Source organism: Chiloscyllium plagiosum, chromosome 5 (genome assembly GCF_004010195.1).
Source record: "Chiloscyllium plagiosum isolate BGI_BamShark_2017 chromosome 5, ASM401019v2, whole genome shotgun sequence".
Lineage (NCBI taxonomy): Eukaryota > Metazoa > Chordata > Chondrichthyes > Orectolobiformes > Hemiscylliidae > Chiloscyllium > Chiloscyllium plagiosum.
The window spans coordinates 84041402-84065892 of NC_057714.1; the positions used below are offsets into that span (position 1 = coordinate 84041402).

Below are 24491 nucleotides of genomic sequence, written 5' to 3' on the forward strand. Positions count from 1 at the left end.
TGCCACCCAGATTGACAGGGTTGTTAAGAAGGCATACAGTGTTTTGGCATTTATTAATAGAGGGATTGAGTTCCGGAACCAGGAGGTTATGCTGCACCTGTACAAAGCTCTGTTACGGCTACACTTGGAGTATTGTGTACATTTCTGGTCACCGCATTATAAGGATGTGGAAGCTTTGGAAAGGGTACAGAGGAGATTTACTAGGATGTTGCCTGGTATGGAAGGAATGTCTTACGAGAAAAGGCTGAGAGCCTTGAGGCTGTTCTCGTTAGAGAGAAGAAGGTTGAAAGGTGACTTAATGGAGACATACAAGATAATCAGAGGGTTAGATAGGATGGACAAGGAGAGCCTTTTTCCAAGTATGGGAACAGCAAACACGAGGGGACACAACTTTAAAGTGAGGGGAGATAGGTATAAGGCAGATGTCAGAGGTAGTTTCTTTACTCAGATAGTAGTAAGGGTATGGAATGCTTTGCCTGCAACGGTAGTAGATTCCCCAAGTTTAAGTGCATTTAAGTTGTCATTGGACAGGCATATGGACATACATGGAATTGTATAAGTGGGATGAGCTTCAGATTAGTATGACAGGGCGGCGCAACATCGAGGGCTGAAGGGCCTGTACTGTGCTGTAATGTTTTATGTTCTATTAAAATAGGTAAGACCCTTGGGATAGATGGGACTTATCAGAGGATTCTCTGGGAAGCCAGGGAGGAGATTGTAGAGCCTTTGGCTTTGATCTTTATGTCATCGTCTACAGGAATAATGTCAGAAGACTGGAGGATAGCAAATGCTGTCACCTTGTTCAAGGGTGGAGTAGAGTCAACCCTGGTAATTACAGACCAGTGAGCCTTACTTTGGTTGTGGGTAAAATTTTGGGAAAGGTTATAAGAGATAGGATTTATAATCATGTAGAAATGAATGTTGATTAGGGATAGTCAACATAGTTTTGTGAAGGATAGGTCATGTCTCACAAACCTTAATGAGTTCTTTGAGAAGGTGATCAAACAGGTGGATGAGGGTAAAGTGGTTGATGTGGTGTATATGGATTTCAGTAAGAAATTTGATAAGGTCCCCCATGGTAGGCTATTGCACAAAATGCGGAGGTATGGGGTTGAGGGTGATTCAGTAGTTTGGATCAGAAATTGGCTAGCTGAAAGAAGACAGAGGGTGGTGGTTGATGGGAAATGTTCATCCTGGAGTTCAGTTACTAGTTGTGTACTACAAAAATTTGTTTGTCATTTTTATAAATGACCTGGTTGAGGGCGTAGAAGGACGTGTTGTTAAATTTGTGGATGACACTAAGATCGATTAAGTTGTGGACAGTGCCAAAGGTTGCAGGTTACAGAAGGGCATAGGTTGCAGGCTGCAGAACTGGGTTGAGAGGTGGCAAATGGAGATTAATGCATAAAAATGTGAAGTGATTCACTTTGGAAGGAGCAACAGGAATAAAGAGTACTGGATAAATGGTAAGATTCTTGGCAGTGTGGATGAGCAGAGAGATCTCAATGTCCATGTACATAGATCCCTGAATGTTGCCACCCAGGTTGACAGGGTTGTTAAGAAGGCATATGGTGTGTTAACTTTTATTGGTAGAGGGATTGAGTTTCGGAGCTATGAGGTCACGTTGCATCTATTCAAAACTCTGGTGCGGCCACACTTGGAATATTGCATACTGTTCTGGTCGCTGCATTATAGAATGGATGTGGAAGCATTGGAAAGGGTTCAGTGGAGATTTTTAGATTAGATTCCCTCCAGTGTGGAAACAGACCCTTCGGCCCAACAAGTCCACACCGACCCTCTGAAGAGCAACCCACCCAGACCCATTCCCCTACGTTCATCCCTGACTAATGCACCTAACACTATGGGCAATTTAGCATGGCCAATTCACCTAACCTGCACATCTTCGGACTGTGGGAGGAAACCGGAGCACCCGGAGGAAACCCACACAGATCGGGGAGAATGTGCAAACTCCACACAGACAGTTGTCCGAGCCAGGAATTGAACCCGGGTCCCTGGCACAGTGAGGCAGCAGTGCTAACCACTGAGCCACCGTGCCGCTCAATTACTAGGATGTTGCCTGGTATGGAGGGAAGAGCTGAAAATGTGTTGCTGGAAAAGCGCAGCAGGTCAGGCAGCTTCCAGGGAACAAGAGAATCGACGTTTCGGGCCTAAGCCCTTCTTCAGGAAGAAGGGCCTAGGCCCGAAACGTCGATTCTCCTGTTCCCTGGATGCTGCCTGACCTGCTGCGCTTTTCCAGCAACACATTTTCAGCTCTGATCTCCAGCATCTGCAGACCTCACTTTCTCCTGGTATGGAGGGAAGGTCTTGTGAGGAAAGGCTGAGGGATTTGAGGCTGTTTTTGTTAGAGAGAAAGATGTTGAGAGAAGCCTTAATTGAGACATAGAAGATAATCAGAGGGTTAGATAGAGTGGACAGTGAGAGTCTTTTTCCTCGGATGGTGACAGCTAACACGAGGGGACATAGCTTTAAATTGAGGGGTGATAGACAAAGGACAGATGTCAGAGGTAGTTTCTTTACTCAGAATAGTCGGGACATTGAATGCCCTGCCTGCAACAGTCATAGACTCGTCAACTTTAAGGGCATTTAAAGGTTCATTGGATAAACATATGGACGAAAATGGAACAGTATAGGATAGATGGGCCTCAGACTGGTTCCACAGGTCGGCGCAACATTGAGGGCCGGAGGGCCTGTACTGTGCTGTAATGTTCTATTTATTGTGGTGCTTTGGAAAGGGAAAGATAGAAGATACAATATGTGGGCAAGTAGCAGTTCTGATTGCTGCTCTATTATGTACCACTTTTTTATATCAGGTAAATATTTGTAACAAAAGTGTTTTTCTGTTCACAGCACTGTGGTTCGGCATCCTAACATCATTTCATAACCCAGAAAATTCTAAAATCCAAGAATGACTTGGTTACACATCTTAAATGATCACAGAGTTCGTGAACCCTGAGGTTGTAGTTCCTTTAAGAGGTAGGTGAGCACGTAGAAAATTTCAGAAAAAGGCAAGTAGAATTTTGAAGGTTTTCCCTTGAAGATTTGGGCATAAAGGCATTGAAAAGCATGACATTAGTCAGGCCACATTTGAAGTATTTTACATTGCCTGAAATGTGATATTAGAACATGAATGTTCAATTCATTTGCTTGAAATTATTCTCTCTTATTCTAATGGAGTCATCTACTTGCTTTTCTTTTAAAAAAAAAGGGGGTGCCACTGGCCCTCCAAAAATAGTATCGAGAAAAATTTCTGACAAATGCATTAAGCACTTCTTAGCTGGTATACCAGGATAATTAGAGAATAAAAGCAAAGTATTGCAGTTGCTGGAGATCTGAAATAAAAACAAAGTACAGGAGAAACTCAACAGGTTTGGCAGCATCTGGGGAAGATTAAACAAGATGGACTTAAAATATTAGCTCTGTTTTTCTCTCCACAGATGCTGCCAGACCTGTTGACATTCTCTGCAACACTTTATGCTTTCATTTCAGGGTAATTATAGAGCCAAGGAAACCTGTAAGAGCAGGATACAAATTTTCTTGTCACATTATAAGAAAAAACAACCTGAAATATGTAACAGCAACAATAATTCTCACTGCAGTTTAAAATTACTTGATTCCCATTGCTGTTATCTGCTATTACACATTCTTTAGTGAACTGGAAAAGCAACAGGTTATGGACAATTAAGCTTTAGCACAGCTAGTGTTGATTCTTTCATATAAGGTACATTTCGATGGGAATGGGCTAGAACTCAATTGCTGTAAAATGCTTCATTTAATGTTTGGGTGAGAATAAGGGAAACTTGTCTACCAAAGAACCAAATTTAAATGTCAACGTGCTGATTATTTGAAATTAAGTCCTTAAAAAAGAAATCTAATATTTTATCATACCTGACAAGTTATCTACTAGTAATGTGGTTTAATCTTAGCATTTGTTTCAAAATAAATGTTATGAGTAAGTTATTCTGGGCAGAGGAACCTCATTTTCACCGGTCACACGCTGATCTAAGAATATTCTACGTCATGAAGGTGTCAACTGTGAGTGATCCGATTGTATTTAACACAAACCACATGTCATCGGGGAAACAGGGTCAAGGGTAAAAGGAAGGGGGATCAGGAATGTGCATTTACTGCTGCCCCACAGCAATACATAGACTAAAGAAAAACATAATTTTTTTTGTACATTTCCCAATGAAAACATTCATAAATATATTCAAAAGATTTTTTGAGAACGTTTTCATTGGGAAATATTTGCAGGCAGAGTAGTTGAGGGCTTATGTTACTGGACTAATAATCAAGAGAACGTGCCACAGAGCAGTTTGAAACAATGAAGTGAATTTTTCTCAAATCGAGAAATTAACAACTGGTAATCAACACTTTAGAAAATGAGTGTTCGTCCAGTCACATTTTATTGGGCAGAAGCTCCCCCCTCCCTGGTGCGGTGTGAGCAATTACAAAAAAGGTGGGGAACTCACAAAGAAGGAGTAAATCAGAATTTTCACACTGAAGCATGATTTGTAATTTTACTCTCAAATTTTAACTGACAACTTCAAAATCTCACCACTGGGCAACAAATGTGTTTGCATCATATTAAAGGCCCATCTCCCTTAATTAATGGCACTTCCAATTCTTGCTTTTCCCCGAGGAGCTAGACATTGCGAATTCCTGACTAGTAAATCAGAGTGGGTATTTGGCAGCTTGTCAAATGCTTGTCCCAGCCATGAAGCAAATACTGTTCTGAAAAAAGTTCCCTACAAACTCTACTGCCAACATTCAAATCATGGACCCCTGCTGCAATTTATTTCCAGGTGGTGTGACCTCCTTTGAGGGTCTGCAGGGAAAAAAGGATACCCTGCTTTGCACCACCCTGACCTCCCGATTCCTGACCCCAAAACAGGGAGCAGCTCTTCCTTTCCTTTGGGCTATGTCCTCTGTGATTATGGTAAAGCAGAGTGTGAAGGGCAGTTCCTGGCTTGCAGTGTCTGAATGGTGTGCAGATGGGTTTTAAATATGGCACCAGCCTCACAAAATGCTAGAGTGTCCCAGCAATGGGGAGCACTTCCAACTATCGGACACACGATGCCTGAGAAAGGCACCCAAGAGCCTGGATGCATTATTAACAAAGTGAAGAGTAGAAGAAAAGTCACTCTGAGCCATGGTAACTGAGCACCATGAATCTCACTTAACAAAACATAACTGAAGAAGAAAAATTTCCACCCAAAATTGTTCATTTTAAACTGGTCTTCTGAAGTGACATCGCAGGCTATTCAACATCTTCACTGGCAACTATATGTGGATAATAAATACTGGAGTTGCAAGCAAAGCCCACATTCTGAGATACAATAAAGACAATGTGTGTGTGTGTGTGTGTGTGTGTGTGTGAGAATTCTCTTTGCCGAATTGTGAAATGATTAAGTGGGATGATCTCTGGTGTTGATTTGAGTAGTAATGTCTTGTGGCATTCGTGTATTTTGTCTTCCCAGGGTTGTCAGTTCATGAGCTTTCGTCTTGGTCTCCATGGATGGGCCTGACTGGAATTTGTACTGCAGTTCAGAGTTAAAGGGTGCATTCTGCATTTTGGGGAAATAAGGGACAGGGCAGTGGTGATACAAGATGCTACATAACCAGCATGTATTCTCTGGTATATAATGTTGGTAGCAGAGAATGGGTTAGCTGTTTCTATGTCAAAGATTGAAAGTTAAACATTATTTTAACTAAAGAAAGATTCAGAGAGACGATCAGAAACAAAAGCTGAATCTGAATGCAAGTGATTCGATTATGATTGCCTACCCACTTTATGAATGCAAACTTTATGACCTTTGGAAGAATAATATAAACATGTGGACTTGGGTTACTTCTTACCGAGAGGAAAGATGGAATAGCCTTGGCACTTGCACTACCACAAAAACAAAATGAGTAGCAACGTTTTTTTCAGAATTGGAACCTGATGTTTTGGAAAGTGATGAAGGTTTAGATAAATTATTAACTTTCACGGATGAAATTTATCGAAAACATGACTTAATAACTGGGGTGTGGTCCATAGACGAGTACAGTTGGACTTTAGTAGATTATATACAAAACTACAGTTGAAAATGCCCCAGTATGTGCTGACATTTAGGTCATTAGACTGTGCTAATATTTCAGATTTTGGCAGATTTCTACTTTTGAAAAGACTGACATTTGCAGACAGATATACACATTGCTAGAACAAATGTCAGAAACATGTCCTTGAAAAGCAATCCTTTCCACCAGCTTCCATGGCACAGGTGTGCAGTTGACCAGGCAACAGCAAATAGAAGATAAAATGCTAATCTGCTGGTGAGACCATCTAGTTACAATTCACAGGTGATGGCATAAAAAAAGCATTTTACTAAGATAACTGAGAACAGAGGGCTTTTAGCAAGTCTCAGAAACAAAGAGAATTTAAGGTTTAAACAACTACATATCATAAATGCCCATGGTCAATTGATGGTTTACATGTGATTCAAAATACCTTTACACGATGAACCTCCCAAACATTATAATAGGGTATTCAAAACTACATATGAAAAGGAAGATTTTAAAGAAGAGCTTGGGTATATAGATCAAAGAGAGCACATTGTACTGGTCAGGAGGAGCTTTGGGCAATATTAGACAGCAGCGGAACGTTTAGTGCAAGGAATAGATTTGCTAAATTGCTACTTTGACTCCGAGTCAGAACAAAGTTAAAGAATTTTAGAGTTCTGTTAGTTGAAGATTATGGGAAGATAGTCTTTAAATAGTGTATTTACTCCTTATAAAATAATGAGAATCAATCATTTACGAGCACAGACACAGTATCCAGTAAAGTACTGCTGTTGTAGACCATGCATGAGAAAAGTGCAGATGAAACTGCACATGGAAACCACAAAGCTCTTGTGCCTGGAAAATCTATGAAATTGCAATGTACACAATCATGGCACTATTGCATTCATTTAACGCAGATCACAGTCATAGAGATATACAGCCCAGAAACAGACCTTTCGGTCTAATTCGTCCAACTAGATGCCCTACATAAATACAGTCAAATTTGCCAGCTTTCGGCCCATATTCCTCTAAACCCTTCCCATTCATATACCCATCCAGGTGCTCTTAAATGTTGTAATTGTACCAGAGTCCACCACATTTTCTGGCAGCTCATTCCAAACATGCACCACGCTTTGCATGAAAAGATTGCCCATTAGGTCCCTTTTAAATCTTTCACCTCTGACCTTAAACCTATGCCCTGTAGTTTTGGACTCCTCCACCCCTGGGAAAAGATCTTGTCTATTTACTCTATCCATGTTCGTCCTGATTTTATAAATCTCTATAAAGGTCACCCCTAAGCCCCCGATGCTCCAGGGAAAACAGCCCCAGCCTATTCAGCGTCTCCCTATAGCTCAAATCCTCCATCCTTGGCAACAATGTTGTAAATCTTTTCTGAATCCTTTCAAGTTTTACAACATCACAACATCCATCCTATAGCAGGGAGCCCACAATTACATGCAGTATTCTAATAGTGGCCGAACCAATGTCCTGTACAGCCACAACATGATCTCCCAATTCCTATACTCAACGCACTGACCAATAAAGGCAAGAATACCAAATGCCTTCTTCCCTCACCTATCTACCTGCGATACCACTTTCAAGGAAGTATGAACCTGCACTTCAAGGTCTCTTTGTTCAGCAACACTCCTTAGGACCTTATCATTAAGTGCGTAAGTTCTGCCCCTGATTTGCCTTTCCAAAATGTAGCACCTCATATTTATTTAAATTCAGCTCCATCTGCCACTCCTCAGCCCATTGGCCCATCTGATCAAGATCCTGTTGTACACTGAGGTAACCTTCTTCAATGTGCACTACACCTGACACCAAGGGGCAGAAATTTAGAAGACAAGTCAATCATATTAAACAGCTTAGGCAATTTGCACATCCATCCACCAAAAGTATTTTTTTTTAATGACAAGGATGCAGTAATAAGAGATGAGGGATTCAATAACCTCATAGAGGAGTTAAGTTACAAGTGTAAGATGTACAAGAAATACCAAAGGACACTGTCATGGCTTATTGACGGTCTGCCCTTAATGAGGCATTTAAATGAGGTGGTGGCTACACATTTAAATGTGTGGGAAAACGGAAAAATAATCATTTTATGTTTTCTACATCTGGCAACCAGAGTTAATCAGTTGACAACGATACATAGCAAATGTATGTTGGGTGATGCAGTGGCAGTGCCTCTACCTTTGAGCCAGAACGCTCAGGTTCAAGTCCAATCTATTCTAGAGGTACATCATAACATGTCTGAACAGGTTGCTTATAAAATATCCACATACACAGGCAACAAGTTATTCAGCTTATTGGAATTTGTGGAGTGTAAACTCTGACTAGAAAACAATATGCCTGGACTCTGTCTAACTCACATTTAACATCTGGCATTTAACATACCATTTGGCTTAGGATCCAGCTGGGAACCTTTGATTTCTTCCTATTCTTTAGATGTCTGGACCAATTTCTTTCCTCGCCTCTTCTTTGTAGCAATATCACGGTGTTGGTAGTTTTTCAGGAGTAATATTATATTTGGGGTGGAATGTAAGGAGCAGATTGTACATCACTGCAACAGGAACTGACTTCCCCAACAACTTGCTTTGTTTTCAAAAAAATTAAAGTTACTTTCTCTGGTCAGAAACACTGAAAGCTAAAAGGGTCGATTGCGGTGTATGGAAGATGCAGAAAGAACTTAAGTTAGAATATAATCAAACTATAAATAAATCTCCCTCAACTAATAGCAAAGAAAAAAACTAGCTTGAATGGAAAGAGAGATATACTTCCAAGGTACTTGGACAGGAGTAGCTTTTTTGAGTGCTGTTCAAAAAAAAAGAACCTGACAGCATTGAAACTACATTCAGTCTTATACAGTCTACCTTTTCATGTGAAAGATGTTGAGAACCATTCTAATGCTATTCACATAAGCAGATGTCTAGTTTCCTATGATGCTAGCCACTGAGAATTTCAGTTCAAATAAAAGCATAATACTACAAATGCTGAAAATCTGAAGTAGGAACAGACAATGCTGGAAAAACTCTAGCAGGTCTACCAGCACCTGAGGAAATAGCAACAGAGTTAACATTTCTAGTTGAGAATTTCAGTTCAACTCCCTTTCTTAAGACAGGGAGGGACAGGTACTGTGGCTCATTCTCTTTCAAAGATACCTTTCAATTGTCACCAAAGATTCCTTTAATTATGTTAGGCATATATAAAATATTGTCCATAATGTGTCATGTCAGTATAGATGGCAAATATTTGGCACTAAGGTACAGACCTAAAACAGAGACCTCATCTTTTTGTCAAAATAATTTTATTCCAACATAAAGAGATTCAAGATAACTGGGTGGTACAATATTTTAAACCCACTGCATTATAACAGGTTTCCACATTCATCATAAATTTAAAACCGGTTTTAGAATCCAATTAACCTTTGATTTCGCCCATTGTCAAAATCCATGATTTTTAAAACAATCCACAATAATCTAACTTCGTTAAGGGAGTTCAACGCAACCTGGTGAAGTCAGTGTTCAAATCTGGTGAAGCCAGTAAGAATGTATGTCCCTTTCAGGCATGTTACTAGATAGCTTTACAAGCATGAACGTCAGCCTTAAGTTGCTAGTGGGTGGTTAACTTGTAGGAAACCAAACAAGAGGATCAATCTGTTTATTTTAACTTAAATTAATCTGCTCTTTTGCGCCTAGTATTATAAATCAAACTTACAGGTTCTCAAAACTCTCCAAAAGAATGATTAATTGACTATACAATGATATTTCTGTACAGCATCACTGAAATTTTAAAGATTCATCAGAAGACTGCTTGGAAATTTTTTGCTAATTAATTGAACAAACTAGAATAATGCTTATTACAATATGATTGAGCCAAGGAAAATTCCAAGATAGAATTCTTACAAACAGGGAGTATAAGACTGTAAAATCATCCCTAAACCTTTTAGCATGACACCACAGTTGCAATAGATGCTGCAGGTTAAATCTTCTGCTCTCTTTGGTGGTGAGTGCAGAGGCAAGAAGCGCAGATAATTTGGTGAGATGATAGCATGCCTGAATTCTTTCCCCTCGAAGAACAGTCACGGACTACCACTGAGGCCCTTAAACAGCCAATTAATGGACTACTTAAGCAGGGATGAGGTTGGCCGAATATAGAAAGGTTAAAAAATTAGCTGAAGAAAAAGGCCTGATTTTGTTTTTGCAACAAGGATTTGTGTACAGTGCAAAGCAGCAATGGCATTGCAGCATGAAAGTTTACACTATATTTTATGATCTATGTTGACATGTATTCAATTCTAGTCTCCTGCTTTAGGAAGGATGTTGTAAAACTTGAAAGGGTTCAGATAAGATTTAAAAGGATGTTGCCAAGGTTGGAGGGTTTGAGCTATAGCGAGAGGCTGAATAGGCTGGGGCTGTTTGCCCTGGAGTGTCTGAGGCTGAGGGGTGACCTTGTAGAGATTAATAAAATCAGGAGAAGCATGGATAGGGTGAATAGCCAGGGCCTTTCCCCAGGGTAGCGGGTCTAAAATTAAAGGGGATGCATTAAAGGTGAGGGGGGCAAGAGTTATAAGGGACCTAAGGAGCAACTTTTACACACAGAGGGTGGTGCATGTATGGAATGAGCTGCCAGAGGAGATGGTTGAGGCTGATACAATAACAACATTTAAAAGGCGTCTGGACGGGTACATGAATAGAAAGACTTTAGAGAAATATGGGTGAAATGCTGGCAATTGGGAATAGATTAATTTAGGATATCTGGTCGGCACAGACAAGGTGTGGTTATAGTACTAACAGATCAAAGTGCATGCGATTGTAGGTAGTGTATTAATATGGCTAGAGAACTAGTCGGCTGACAGAAAACAAACAATAGGAAGAAACTGGACTTTTTCTGTGTGGCAGGCAATGATTAGTGGGGTAGCACAGGGATTGGTGCTTGAACTCCAGCTATTCACAATATATATTAATGATTCAGATAAAAGAACGAAAGCTGGAAGGGTGAACTGTGAGGAAGATGCAGAGATGCAATGGCAGACAAAGTATAATGAGAATAAATGGAAGGTTATCCACTTTGGTAGCAAAACTAGGAATGTAGATTATCTGAAGGGTGATAGATTGGGAGAGAGGGAGGTACAAGAAGACGTGGATGTTGCTGAAAGTAAGCATGTAAGTGCAACAGGCGGTGAAGAAAGCATAGCTAGAGAATTCTGATACAGGAGCAGGGATATCTTGCTGAAATTGCACTGGATGGAGAATTGTGTGCAGTGTTGGTCTCCTTATCTGAGGAAGGATGCTCTGGCTATGGAGGAAGTGCAACATCGATTGATACAAAAACAGAAATTGCTGGAAAAACTCAAGAGTCTGGCAGCATCTGTGCAGACAAAGCAAAGCAGAGTTTACGTTTCAGGTCTAGTGACCCTTCTTTAGAACTGAACTTCTGAATTCAGCCCTCAGATCTAAATTATATATATCCCCAAAATCGTGAGCATTGACAGAATCCAGTTTTCATCGAGTGTGATACACCAATTGTATTTCAATGAAATACACGTGTCACAAAATCCTGTCCAATGCTAACTAGTTACAATTTGGAAATAGAGCAGCTGTCTATTGCTGAAGAAAATAAACGTAGATATGTAATGAAACAAAGCTTCAATTGCCTCTTTTGTGGACCTGTAAACTACAATTTGGCAGACACTTCACAAGAACATATGAAATAGAGCAGGAATAGGCCATTATTTCCCTTGAGTCTGCACTGTCATTCAATAAAATCATGGCTCATCTGTTGTGGTCTTTCTACCTGCGCCAATGACTGTCAACTCCCTTGTCAATAAAATCTGTCCAATTCAGCCTTGATTCTTTTCAATGACGCAACCACCAGTGCTCTCTGAAGACCAAAACTTCAAAATCTAATGACTTTCAGAGGAAAAAAAGCCTCTTCATCCTAGTCCCCAGTGGTAGATGCCTTATTTTTAAACTATGCCCGAATTCAAGGTCAAGCCACAACAGGAAACATCCTTTCAACATTGACCCTGTCACACCCTCAAAATCTTCTTTTGTTGCAATAGGTCCCGTTCTTTTCTTCAAAACTCCAATGCGTACTGGACCCACCTGCCTAACCTTTTCTCAAAGGACAACCTCACCCCAGGAATAAGCCTAATAAAATTTCTCTGAACTACTTCCAATGCAATTATGACTTCCTTAAGTAAGGAAGCCAAAACTGTGTGCAGCACTCCAGATGAACTCTCACAAAGGCCTTGTACAGCTGTAATGGCTCTTCTCTATTTTTATACTCCATACCTTTTTACAATAAAGGCCATCAAACCACTTCCATACTCAATCACACAACTTGCAAATCAGTTTTTTGTGACTCAAGTACTAGGACACTCAGATTTCTCTAGAGCACAGATTTCTGCAAACTCTTTCCATTTAAATGATATTCTCTACTTCTGTTTTTCCTGTCAAAGTGGAAAACTTCACAATTTCCCACATAATACTACTTTTCCAAGTTGCTGTGCACTCACTTAGTGTTTGCAAACTCTTTACATCCACATCACTTACTTTTCTGCCTGCTCTTGTGTTATCAGCAAAGCTCTGTTGGCCAGATGACTGGAGTGTGGTGCAGAATAAAGCCAACAGCGCAGGTTCAATCCCCATACAGACAATGGTAGTTCATGCAGGCCTGCCTCCCCTCAATGCCCCTTGTTTGTGGAGTGATTATCTTCAAGTTCTGCTTGTCTGTCCATTATGGAGAGAAATGCCCATGGTCCTTTGTGAATTATTCTTATATTCATGCCCCTCATTCAAGTCACAAATGTATTTTGTGACTAGTTGAGGCCTCAGTGCTGATCCTCTTCTTAGTCTGCCAGCCCAAGAACACCCTGTTTATCCTGATGTTCTGTTTCTGCTTTGAAACATGTGACAACTTGAGGACAATATAGATAGTCTTAGAAATCTGAGCCAGCTTGAAGCTCATTTATGGCAAGGAAATCAATCGAATTGCTATTAGTTGGTACAGAAATTGTTGAGAATTACTTGTCTTTTGATCTAAACCAGGTCACGCTTCTCTCCCTCAGTCCACTCCCTAAAATAACTACAATATCATGCTGAGACATAAAGGTCCAGTGTGCTATGCATAATATAGTCTTGTTTAAGAACAAACTCTAAAAACAACCCAGAGTAAAATATTGAGGGGTAATTTTTTTATTTTGGGTACAATTTTTAATCCTGCCCAAACTGCACCGGTTTTGAAATGTTTTTACTTGATTTTGTTGGTCACTGTCATTTGCATAGCAAAAACTATCAGAACCAATGCAACTGGGCAGTGTTTTGCAAGCTAGTTGAATAAACTTAGCTTATAAATAATACTTTAGAGCAACTTGTTGAATGTGATGGGTTTGCCAAAGTAAGAAAAATCCTCAGTACCACTAAAAACAAACTGGGTGTATTTTATTCAGTAAAGTCCTGAAGGAGGATAACTGAATTCTAAATATTAACTGTGTTTTCACTCTATGGATGCTGCCAGACTTGTTTGTCCAGCAATTTCTGTTTTTGCATGTGCATTTTTATTTGGATCGCACCAATTCTTACTCTACTGGATTCCAAAAATGGAGAAGGAAGAAACGCCTGGCACAATAAAAATCCAGGAACATTAGAATACTAAGAAACCTCTAAAGCAAATAATTATTTTTGAGCTAAACTGTCAAGCATTTATAGACATGATGTGGAGATGCTGGTGTTTTTGAATGTGTGAAGCAAATCATTCATTACAAACTGCAATGCGATATGGCTACAATTCTCCAGTCAACCTTGTTATAGTAATAATATGCCACTTCTGGAGAATAGTTTAGCATGATTTAAAAAAAAAAATTGACTTATGCCATCAGTGTGCAATATAACAAGCAGTCATCTAATGCAGTTTCAATTACAGACTCTGTCTCTTGCATGCTCCTGTCATTCTGAAACACACAGACAGACACATTTACACTCTTGGATCAGAGAACTGCATCCTTCCAGGCTTCAGAAAAAAGGGAAAATGCTTTGATGGATTTTTCTATAATTGAATTCAACCCCTCTTCAGAATGGGCTTCCTTGATGCACAGCAGATGTTGACAGGAAATACTTAAGAAATTACCAATGGAAAGATGGTTGCCAGCAAAATTTGCTTTGTTTCATAATATATTCTTCGGTCTTTAAGATAAAGGTGAAATTAGCCTGCATGTTTTCTCCCAGTCCCTTACTACCTAATAAGAGATTTGGCCAGATCAACAATATTGTTGTTGACCAAAACTTAGTTTATTTAAGTTGCAAAATAAAAACTAATCTCTGTGTTTCAATAAACCTGTAATATATTTTTAAAAAATCATCAAAAAGCACAGCATCTTTCTTTGGTAAATTTAAAGAGAATTTTATGGAAGAGAGAAGTAATTTGACAATAAGCTTTCTTCTTCTTTCCAACGTGTGTAAAATATGAAAAAGGCATTAAAATATGTTGCATGGGAGGAGGTGCCTTTACTTGCAGCATGCATTGCCTCCTCACCTACCCTACACAAGTAATTACAGCTGAAATTCTTCATGAAAAATTCAGAAAAGCTCCAAAGGATTCCAGCAGCCAGGGCCGGCTACGATGCCAATTCAGAGGCACCTGGAGCCAAAAACAGTTAGTACCTACTGTACATTTTCCAGCATGGTTTTCTGGCTCCAACACTTCTTGATCAACATATTATTCAGACTGGTCTTAAATTCCAATGTGTGTACTGATTTGCATGTCCGATATTCTTCTAGTTGAATATTACTGAAACAACCTTACAGTATTGCAGGAGAAAAGAACAGAAATCCCAATGAGGATCATTCTTTGGACCCTAATAAAGCTGAAATTTGCTGTTGCTCAGAAAGAAGTCACTTCGATAGAACAATTCTCCTGATAATTTTGTCATGCAGAATTAATGAGTCTAATAATCTTGTACGGTAAATATGTTTTTTTACAAATACTCAAAATATCACAGAATATTTGGCTCTTGCTGGCCGAGAGCTTGGAGACAGGAAAGGCACTTAATTGAGTGGAGTGGTGTTGTAATTGAAGCCCGCTGTCTTCCCACCTCCATCAGAAATAATTTCTCGAAAAGAGAGTCAATGGTTGACATTTCAAGCCTGAATTGAGGCTTTTAAGAAGCTAAGTGATGATAACTTCAGGGCTTCAGCGCACTGGTATTAACACAACTGCAGGTAAGACTATTGCCACTTGGCATGCACCAATTTGTCACCTCCAGGAATGTTCTTCAATCACAGGACTTCGTGTCTGATACAGAGGCTGGATATCAGGAAGGGGAGCCTGATGAAAGTTAGCCCCTGCTCTTGCTTTGTTTGCCATTTATATCGGTGATTTAGGCCCAGGTACTGGAAATACAATTTCTAAAATTATGGTTAACATCAAATTCGGGCTACGACAAAAGGAAGATTTTAACAAAATAATAAGTTTGCCTAATGCTTCTTTAATTGCCAAACAGATTCCAAAATAATTAAGTGAGAGATAATGAAGGCCTGTATGGGATTGTAGAACAAAGATAAGATCATTTTCAAAGGAAGAGCCGAGTTGAAAGCAGAAAGCAATTATCCATAATACATGAGTAACTTGGATGGGAAAAGTGAATTGTTATAGCCAAGCTTGCAGAAGATACTAAAACAGGTGGGAAGGCATGTGGTGAGTATGACATAAAGAGTCTGCAGAGAGAAATGGACAGGCTAGGCAAGTAAGAAAAACTTGGAAGATGTGAGGTTATCCACTTTGACAGGAAAAAATGAGAAGTTGATTATTATTTAAATGAAGAAAGACTGATTAGCACCACAACAGAGGAATTTGGGAGCCCTCATTCAATGTCACAAAAAAAAGCTAACATCCACGTTCAGCAGGTATTAGGGAAGACAGATGGAAGGTTAGCCTTTATTAAAAGAAACTTAAAGGTGGTTTTGTTAAAACTACACAAGACACTACCCCGACCTCTGCTGGAATACTCTAAACGAATTAGGCCCCTTGTCTAAGGAAAGATAAACTGGCATTGGACGGAGTCCAGAGAAGATTCACTAGACTGACACCAGTTATGGAGAGACTGTCTTCTGAAGAGGGTTCAAGTAGATTGAACCTGTACTCATTGAAATTTAGAAGGATGAGAGACAACATTATTGAAACATACAAGAATCTTCAGGACTTTGGTTAGGCCACTGTTGGAATATTGCGTGCAATTCTGGTCTCCTTCCTATCGGAAAGATGTTGTGAAACTTGAAAGGGTTCAGAAAAGAATTACAAGGATGTTGCCAGGGTTGGAGGATTTGAGCTATAGGGAGAGGCTGAACAGGCTGGGGCTGTTTTTCTTGGAGCGTCGGAGGCCTTATGAGATTTATAAAATTATGAGGGGCATGGATAGGGTAAATAGGCAAAGTCTTTTCCCTGGAATCAGGGAGTCCAGAACGAGAGGGCATAGGTTTAGGGTGAGAGGGGAAAGATATAAAAGAGACCTAAGGGGCAACATTTTCACACAAAGGGTGGTACGGGTACGGAATGAGCTGTCAGTGGAAGTGGTGGAGGCTGGTACAATTGCAACATTTAAGAGGCATTTGGATGGGTATATGAACAGGCAGGGTTTGGAGGGATATGGGCCGGGTGCTGGCAGGTGGGACTCGATTGGGTTGGGATATCTGGTCGGCATGGACGGGTTGGACCGAAGGGTCTGTTTCCATGCTGTACATCTCTATGACTCTATGACTTGAAAGGATAGATGTGGAAAGGCTGCTTTCCTTGTGGGAATGTCTAGAACCAGACAACATAATCTCAGAATAATGGATTACACAAATAAAATGGGATGAGAAGGAATTTCATCTCTTAGAGGGAGAGAATCTGTGGAATTTCTTTCCACAGAAGTCTGTTGAGTTTGGATCATTAAGTTTACTCAAAACTAAAACAGATTTTTAATCATTCAGAAAAGCAAGGGTTATGTGGAATAGGCAGGAAAGTAGAGTTGATTATCAGATTAGCCATTTTCTCACTGAAATGTGGTGATTCAATGTGCTGAATGGCCTATTTCTGCTACTATGTCTTATGGTCAGAAAAGTCATGTTAACTTTTTAGGACTGGAAGATTATGATCACTACAGTAAAATAAACCATGTCGAGTTATTGGAGAAGATGCAAACAAAAATGTATTAAGGTAAGACCAGAACTGAGAGGTCATAATAGAGATGAAGAGGCTGGGAATCTTATTTCTCGAAAATAAAAGACTGAGAGGTGGCCTGAAGGGCAAAGGTAAACAAAGAGACGATTTTTAAATCTATAGCAAATTCAAAAAGCTGGAAACTGTAAATATAAAATGTAACTAATGAGGAAATTTAAAACAAATTTGTTAAAAATGTAAGCTACTTTATTTAAGGAAAGTTGCATAAATTTGATTTGTGCTCAGAAGTTTGAGAGGTAATATAATCAAGTTACTTGAAATGATAAATGGACTCGACAAGGTGGAAACAGAGGAGTTATTCCTTTTGGTTGGATAATCCAGAACAAATTGACAATCTTAAAACAAGAATTCAGCCACTGAACATTGAAAACAAGAAGCATTTTCTCACATAAACAGTAATAAAAATGTCTATCCCATCCAAAAGGCTTCGGATGTTGACGAATTTTGAATTTTGATAAGAATATCAAGGTGCACATTATCCAAATGGACAAACCAGATAAGTCAGAGATACACATCCAGGAATTAGCCCAAGGCCTAAAAAGCTGTGGCAGGAAGGTCAAGTGAACCCTGTGGCATGATGTATGTCTCAAAAAACAAAGTTTACACATTCAAGTGAGAACTTTGCTGGGATTGATTGAGAGTCTCAAGACGACTGATCATAAACAGCACAATAATTTGCACTGTATTTCTCAAAACAAGTTGCTAATAAAACTACTCACTTTATTATATTAATTGATCAATACTAGGTTATCAAACCAGCCACAAAATAAGGAACGAGTTATAAATAGCACCTACCAACGAGCACTACCAGTCTGTACTTTTCATTAGGTTGATGCTGATAAGAGACAACCTCTTCGTATGTTGGTACATCTGCTGTGTCGTACTGTTCGCTTCTTTTACTTTCATACATAGATTTATTAGTCTTTCTATCTTTTCTGCTCAGTCGAAAACTTCTTCTGAGACCAGCTGCAAAGAATTAGAAACTGTTATTACACTGAATCAATGTAATGCTTAACTAATAGAGTTACAACACAAAACAAAGGAAATAAAACAGGTATTATTATGCTATTATCATTAAACCTACCAAGTGTAATCTTATTTTCTTTGGAATTAATGCTGAAAAACCTATGCTTGTGGAACATTTTCCCTCCATAAACAAACAGCAGGAAGATATATACCTTAAAAAAATTTCACATACATATTGAAGCATACAAACTGAAGTTACCAACCAAGTGAAATGAAGCAGTTAGCAAACTGAAATTCACTTCACACATTTTAGTTTGGATTTAAACAAAACTTTTAAAACTAAAATCAAGAAAAAAATTTGATAATGAGTTATTTGCAGAATTAATGACCTGGATTTTATATACATCATGCAATCATAATCTGACAAAGACTGCAAAATCCACGAGTAGTTAAACTTCAGTTGCTATGCTTTATACATTTAAAGATAAGTTGAAGAGTAGGAGAATGGATACACAAGACAAAACTCTTCGTAGTATGAAGGTTAAATACTTGTGAGTGACATGCGATACATTTTTCCCCTTGCTGTAATAAATTGTGAACTGATAAGAATTTGGACAACAGGAAACAGAAACAGTACAGATATTTGTGCAACATTTTTAATTAGAAGAGAAATATTTTATAATTCTTTTCCTTTTTTTAAAAACACAATGTAACATTCTTGTGCAGATGGCCAGCTAGGTCTGTAAGGCAATGAAGGAATAAGAAAAAACGACTTCAGTGACCCTCCAAATGTCATTCTCTTCTTGTAGACAGGACCTTGACGTTTGCTGTGAGCATACAACTAAGATAAAGAAACTCATTGTCAGAGTGAATTTATTTGAACAAAATAAACATTACTCTATCGTATCAGAACTAATTGGTAGTTTTGATAATGCAATTATTGGAAACTGTGTAGCCCAGTAAGTTCACATATTAGACATTCTCACTGAAAACTGAAAGTCTCTTTAATCCACTATCTGACCTGGTGCTAAGTGCAATGAATTTTGAATATGTGCCTCTTATTACAAATTTGGCACAACGGAAGAAAATACCCAGCAAGGCCAAGAAATGGTGGGGTGGGAATGGAGTGACAATCAGAAGTTCAAGGTAAGGTAAATGGTCAAGGCAGAGTAAAAACAATTCAACATGATTGTTATTACAGTGACTTAGAATCTGCAATGCTAACACTGGATGGCTGAGACACGAACACATTACTTATTCTAGACTATATATTCCACACATTAATTAGCCCAAAAGTTCTCTTCAAACAAAAAGCAAACATGTGCAACCAGATATGTAAGCTTTCATATATAATTACAGAATCACATCGTCTTTACATTTTGCAGCATTCTCTAAATTTGCTACATTTTTATTGCACATCTAATGTAAATGTTTAATCTGCAGAAGAGATAATATTGATATACCATATATTTTTTATACTTGTTTATACAAATAACCCTAAACCTAACCCTATCACAACAAACTATGTAAAAACACGATTCAGACAGAGATACAATATAATAATACCTCAATTTAATGAAACATATGCAAAAAGTCCATAACCTAGACAGCTTTTGGCACAAGTTACAGAAGTTGCTTAGAGTTCTCAATAAGTCACAAAGCCAAAGAGTTTTGGAATCAATTTTAACAATTCAGCAATTAGTGATGGACAAGTAGCACCAGTGTGGGGCACTTCCTACTTAAATTCATAATACAAGTACGAAGCAGCAATATAATAATTAAGTCAAAATTACAAAAATATTATACTAAAGTTTAAGCCTCTTGGAATGTTCCAAAATTAGGCATAATAGACAAAATGAGGATGTTGGTTTGAGTCAAGATCAAAATGAGTGAGGGATTGCATACAGTGACTATAAAAACTGCCAAAAATAAGGCTGAGTTATATGGATGTTGCAGAAATTCAAATTAATTGTCGGAAAATATAAACAGAAATAAATGGTATATGTCAAATATACCTGCATCTGATCAAGGAAAGAATGTTAACGTGAAGATGATCTGTTCCTTAACTTTATAATTACAGGTTTAAGTCAGAACCCATCATCCAACAGAAGAATCAGGAATGGTATGCACACACTCGTATTATTAGGTGATACCTTCTACTGACAATTAATGGGAGTTAGTAAGTACTCAAAACATTCTATGAAAGCCAATACAGACATACTTTTGACTCAAGTTCTATTTTAGTCGCTAATACATTTAAATTAGTGCTCGTTGAAGGGAGGTATTAAAACTTGAGTGGTATGTTACACCAAATTTATGACCTAACAGAATTAACGAGAAAGACTAACATCCAGGAATAGACTGGGTAGACAATTTTAAAAATGAAGTATCTTCACCTCTAGCATCATGACCTAAATCTGGCTCAGACAGATGGGACTGACGCTACTGCATTTGACAACCAATGAAGATATTAGGAAAACAAGTCTGGAAAGCTTCAACCCAAGTCTCAAAGAGTATAAATCCACAGCACAAATTAGACCTAATTTGGAAAATCCATGCAGAGTACAGGAAATGGAAACAGCACAAAAGCAGGAAAGGGAGATTTTTCTTCTGATGGTATGATACACTTGATTACTGATATAGATTATAACTCCAAATTACATTCCATTTATTCCAGGCATGACTATGCTGCTCAAAATTTGATTGATGAGTTGAACTGGATCAATCTGTTTACTACTATTGTCTGTCACCATGATAAGCTCACAACTGTACTTTGTTCAGTTGAAATGTGGTAACTATGTACTGACATCATATAATTAGTTCAGTATAACACTGTAAACAGCAAGGAAATTATAGAGTAATCAAGGGAAATATGAACAACATTTCTATTTCAGATGACTAAAGATGATGCTAAATGGTTCCAAATTGAAATCAGTCACTTGTTTATGCTCAATAGATTCGCCAAATGTAGTAGCTGAAAAGGTTGGGCATAGAGGATATGAAGAGTGCAGGGCCCTGGCGACTGAAGGCTTGGCCAACAATGGTGATGCAATTACACTCGAGGTTGCTGAGGAGACATGAAATCAGAGGACCACACATAGCTTATTGTGGGGCTGGAGGTATTAAGGTAGGAGGGGTAAGATTACACAAGGATTTGAAAACAAGGTTGAGAATATTAATACCAAGGTGTTGTTTAACTAGAGTAAGCAAGCAGAAGGGTGATGGGCTTACTAAGGCCTGTTCACCAATTTCAGACACAAATATTGGGCACAATCACCAAAAACATGGGTATATTCTAAAGTGTAGGTGGAAAAAATGAATATATGTCTTGACGAGAATACCTGAATCCAGAGTGTGGAAACTAACATGTCAAAACAAATACATAATATGATCAAGTAGAATCAGCGTGGCTCTAGAAGGGTTATCGTGCCTGACATATTAATTAGAATACTTTGAGGTTAACAAGTGGAATAAATAAAAGGGATGCAGTGGATGTAATACATTTAGATTTTCAGAAAACATTTTTTAAAGAGCTACTCATGAGGCTACTTAAGGTGAGAAGTATTGGAGGTATTATATTGGCAATTGGCTGACTAATGAAAGACAGAGTTGGGTTTAGTTGGGAGTGTGACATGTTCAGGATGGCAGCTTGTAGTCTAACACAGGGATCAGTGCTGGGACCACAGTTAATTGCAATATATATTAATGACCTGGCTGAGAAAAGTGAATGTACTATTGTCAAATTTGCAGATGACACACAAATAGATAAAATAAATGGTGAGCACGATACAAAGACTCTGCAGAGGGATAAAGACAGGTAAAGTAAGTGGGCAAAAAACTTGAAAGATGGAATATAATGTGGGAAGATATGTGATTATGCACTTTGACAGCAAGAACAGAGGAGTTGAATGCTATCTAAATGGAAGAAAGTTGAAAAAAGCCACAGCACAGAGAGATTTGGGAATCCTCATGCAAAAATCTCAAAAAGCTAGCATACAAGTTAATTGGGAAGGCAAACAGAATATTTGCCTTTAAGGGAGGTCCTGCTAAAATTGACCAGTGGTCAGATCCCAGCTAAAATGCTATGAACAATTTTGGACCCTTTGGAGACCAAAAGAAGGTTCATGAGGTTAATACTGGGGTATGGAGGGGCTGTCCTGCGAGAAGAGGTTGAATAATTTGGGGCTGTACTGAAGAATGAGAGGAGATCTTAGCAGGATGTGCAAGATTTTTCAGAAACTTGACAGGGTAGATGTGAAAAGGTTGCTTTCCCCCTTGTAGGAATGTCTAGCACTGGCAGCATAAGCTCAGAGTAAAGGGTCATCCAATTTAGAGAGAAGGAGGAATTTCATGGACTTCTTCACCACAGACAGCTTATTTTACTGGGGAAAATCAAGGGTTATGTGGAAAGGTCACGAAAGTGGATGGAAGGTGTGTCAGATTAGCTAAGGTCCTACTGAATGATGGAGTAGGCTTGAGGGGCTAAATGGCCCTATTTCCTGTTTCTTATGGTCTTTCACACAGCTTTTGAGGTTGGGTTGCGAAGTGCACTCCAGGCGAAGATAGACAAATTTTTAATGAGTAAAGTAATCCAGGGCTATGGGGAAAAGGCAGAAAAAGGGAGTTGAGGATCATCAGGTCAGCCATGATGTCATTGATACGCAGAACAGACTCGATGGACTGAATGGCCCTGATCTGCTCCATTTTATGGACTCATGAAAGTATTTGGCAGCAGTGACATTCCATATTGGATTTGATTTTAAGCTCTGTCAGAGATTACATGGCTGCTCAGAGTGATGTGGGGCTGCATTTGTGGAAAGAATGGGGCTTTTTGTTGTGATCTTGTCGCCACTATTTGTGTTGGTTAAGCTTAATGATCTGGCTGGTCTCTCCCTGCCTTTTAATTTCATACACCCCTACTTCAATCTTGATAACACAAACAAAACTTACCAAATGTAACCATATAGCCTTTGATAGACTTTTGTATTCACTTTTACAACTCAGAAACAGTTGATAAGTCCAACAAATTTTATTTCTAAATGAGTCTTATAAAAGGCATTGATTCTTGTCGAAGGAAAGTAAAATTTGTCCAACTTAAAGCGTCCTGGTAACCATTCAGCTTTATTTTTCTTGGTTCTAGTATTTGTGAGGCCTGCTGTTATTATCTGCATGCTTTTCATATATAATTAGGTTTTACACTTTACAACCAAAAAGAATTTGAGTGTGACCAGCTGGCAAAAAAAAATGCAGCAATCAGACATGCATAGTAATTGCACTCAGTTGGGATACAAGGAAGAAATTAACCTGCAATGTTGAAGGAAGGAAGGCTTGGTTGACAGTGATTACTATATGAAAAAGAAATCTTTATTTGTGTTCATTGACTATAACAGTGTAGTTTAGTAACATCTGTATTACATTCAAACCATACAATCAATTGGATGGTTAATTATAACTATTTGATTGGATATGCAAATTTAATTAAAGTCAGATGTGTAAATTTTCCTGCTGCAAAATTTCCTGCTGCCAGGTTGAATAAGGACTGGAACTGAGTTAATCGACATGATCCACTCTTCCTCAAGGTAAAAAATAAGCAAATCGAAGCACAAAGAATTTAAAAACTACTGGAGATTAAATAATGCTCATGCTGTTCTACATTTGATCTTGGTTAAAATAGTTGTTTTGTGAAAGACAAATCTTAAAACAATAGCATTGGACTAGAGTTGCCAAGGCCATGGCGATGATCTTAATTTCCTCTTGACCACCCTGAGCCTTCTTAAAATTCAAAGTTTGTGCGAAGATTTGTAGCTCGGGTGCTCGTTGTTGTGGTTCTGTTCGCCGAGCTGGAAGTTTTTGTTGCAAACGTTTCGTCCCCTGGCTAGGCGACATCATCAGTGCTTGGGAGCCTCCTGTGAAGCGCTTCTTTGATGTTTCCTCCGGTGTTTATAATGGTCTGTCCCTGCCGCTTCCGGTTGTCAGTTTCAGCTGTCCACTGTAGTGGTTAGTATATTGGGTCCAGGTCGATGTGTTTGTTGATGGAGTTTGTGGATGAACACATCAACAAACACATCGACCTGGACCCAATATACCAACCACTACAGCGGACAGCTGAAACTGACAACCGGAAGCAGTAGGGACAGACCACTATAAACACCGGAGGAAACATCAAAGAAGCGCTTCGCAGGAGGCTCCCAAGCACTGATGATGTCGCCTAGCCAAGGGACGAAAGGTTTGCAACAAAAACTTCC

General features: G+C 38.9%; 1 protein-coding gene across 9 annotated transcripts in view; it reads right to left on the reverse strand.

The window, feature by feature from the left end:
* mpp7a (membrane palmitoylated protein 7a) overlaps positions 1-24491 on the reverse strand; it is a 429268-nt gene that overhangs the window by 54532 nt on the left and 350245 nt on the right. For all 9 annotated transcript variants that reach the window (XM_043690509.1, XM_043690504.1, XM_043690506.1 and 6 more), the window contains one exon: positions 18076-18246. In XM_043690509.1, coding sequence (XP_043546444.1) covers positions 18076-18246 — 171 coding nt within the window. The remainder of the gene's footprint in view (positions 1-18075; positions 18247-24491) is intronic.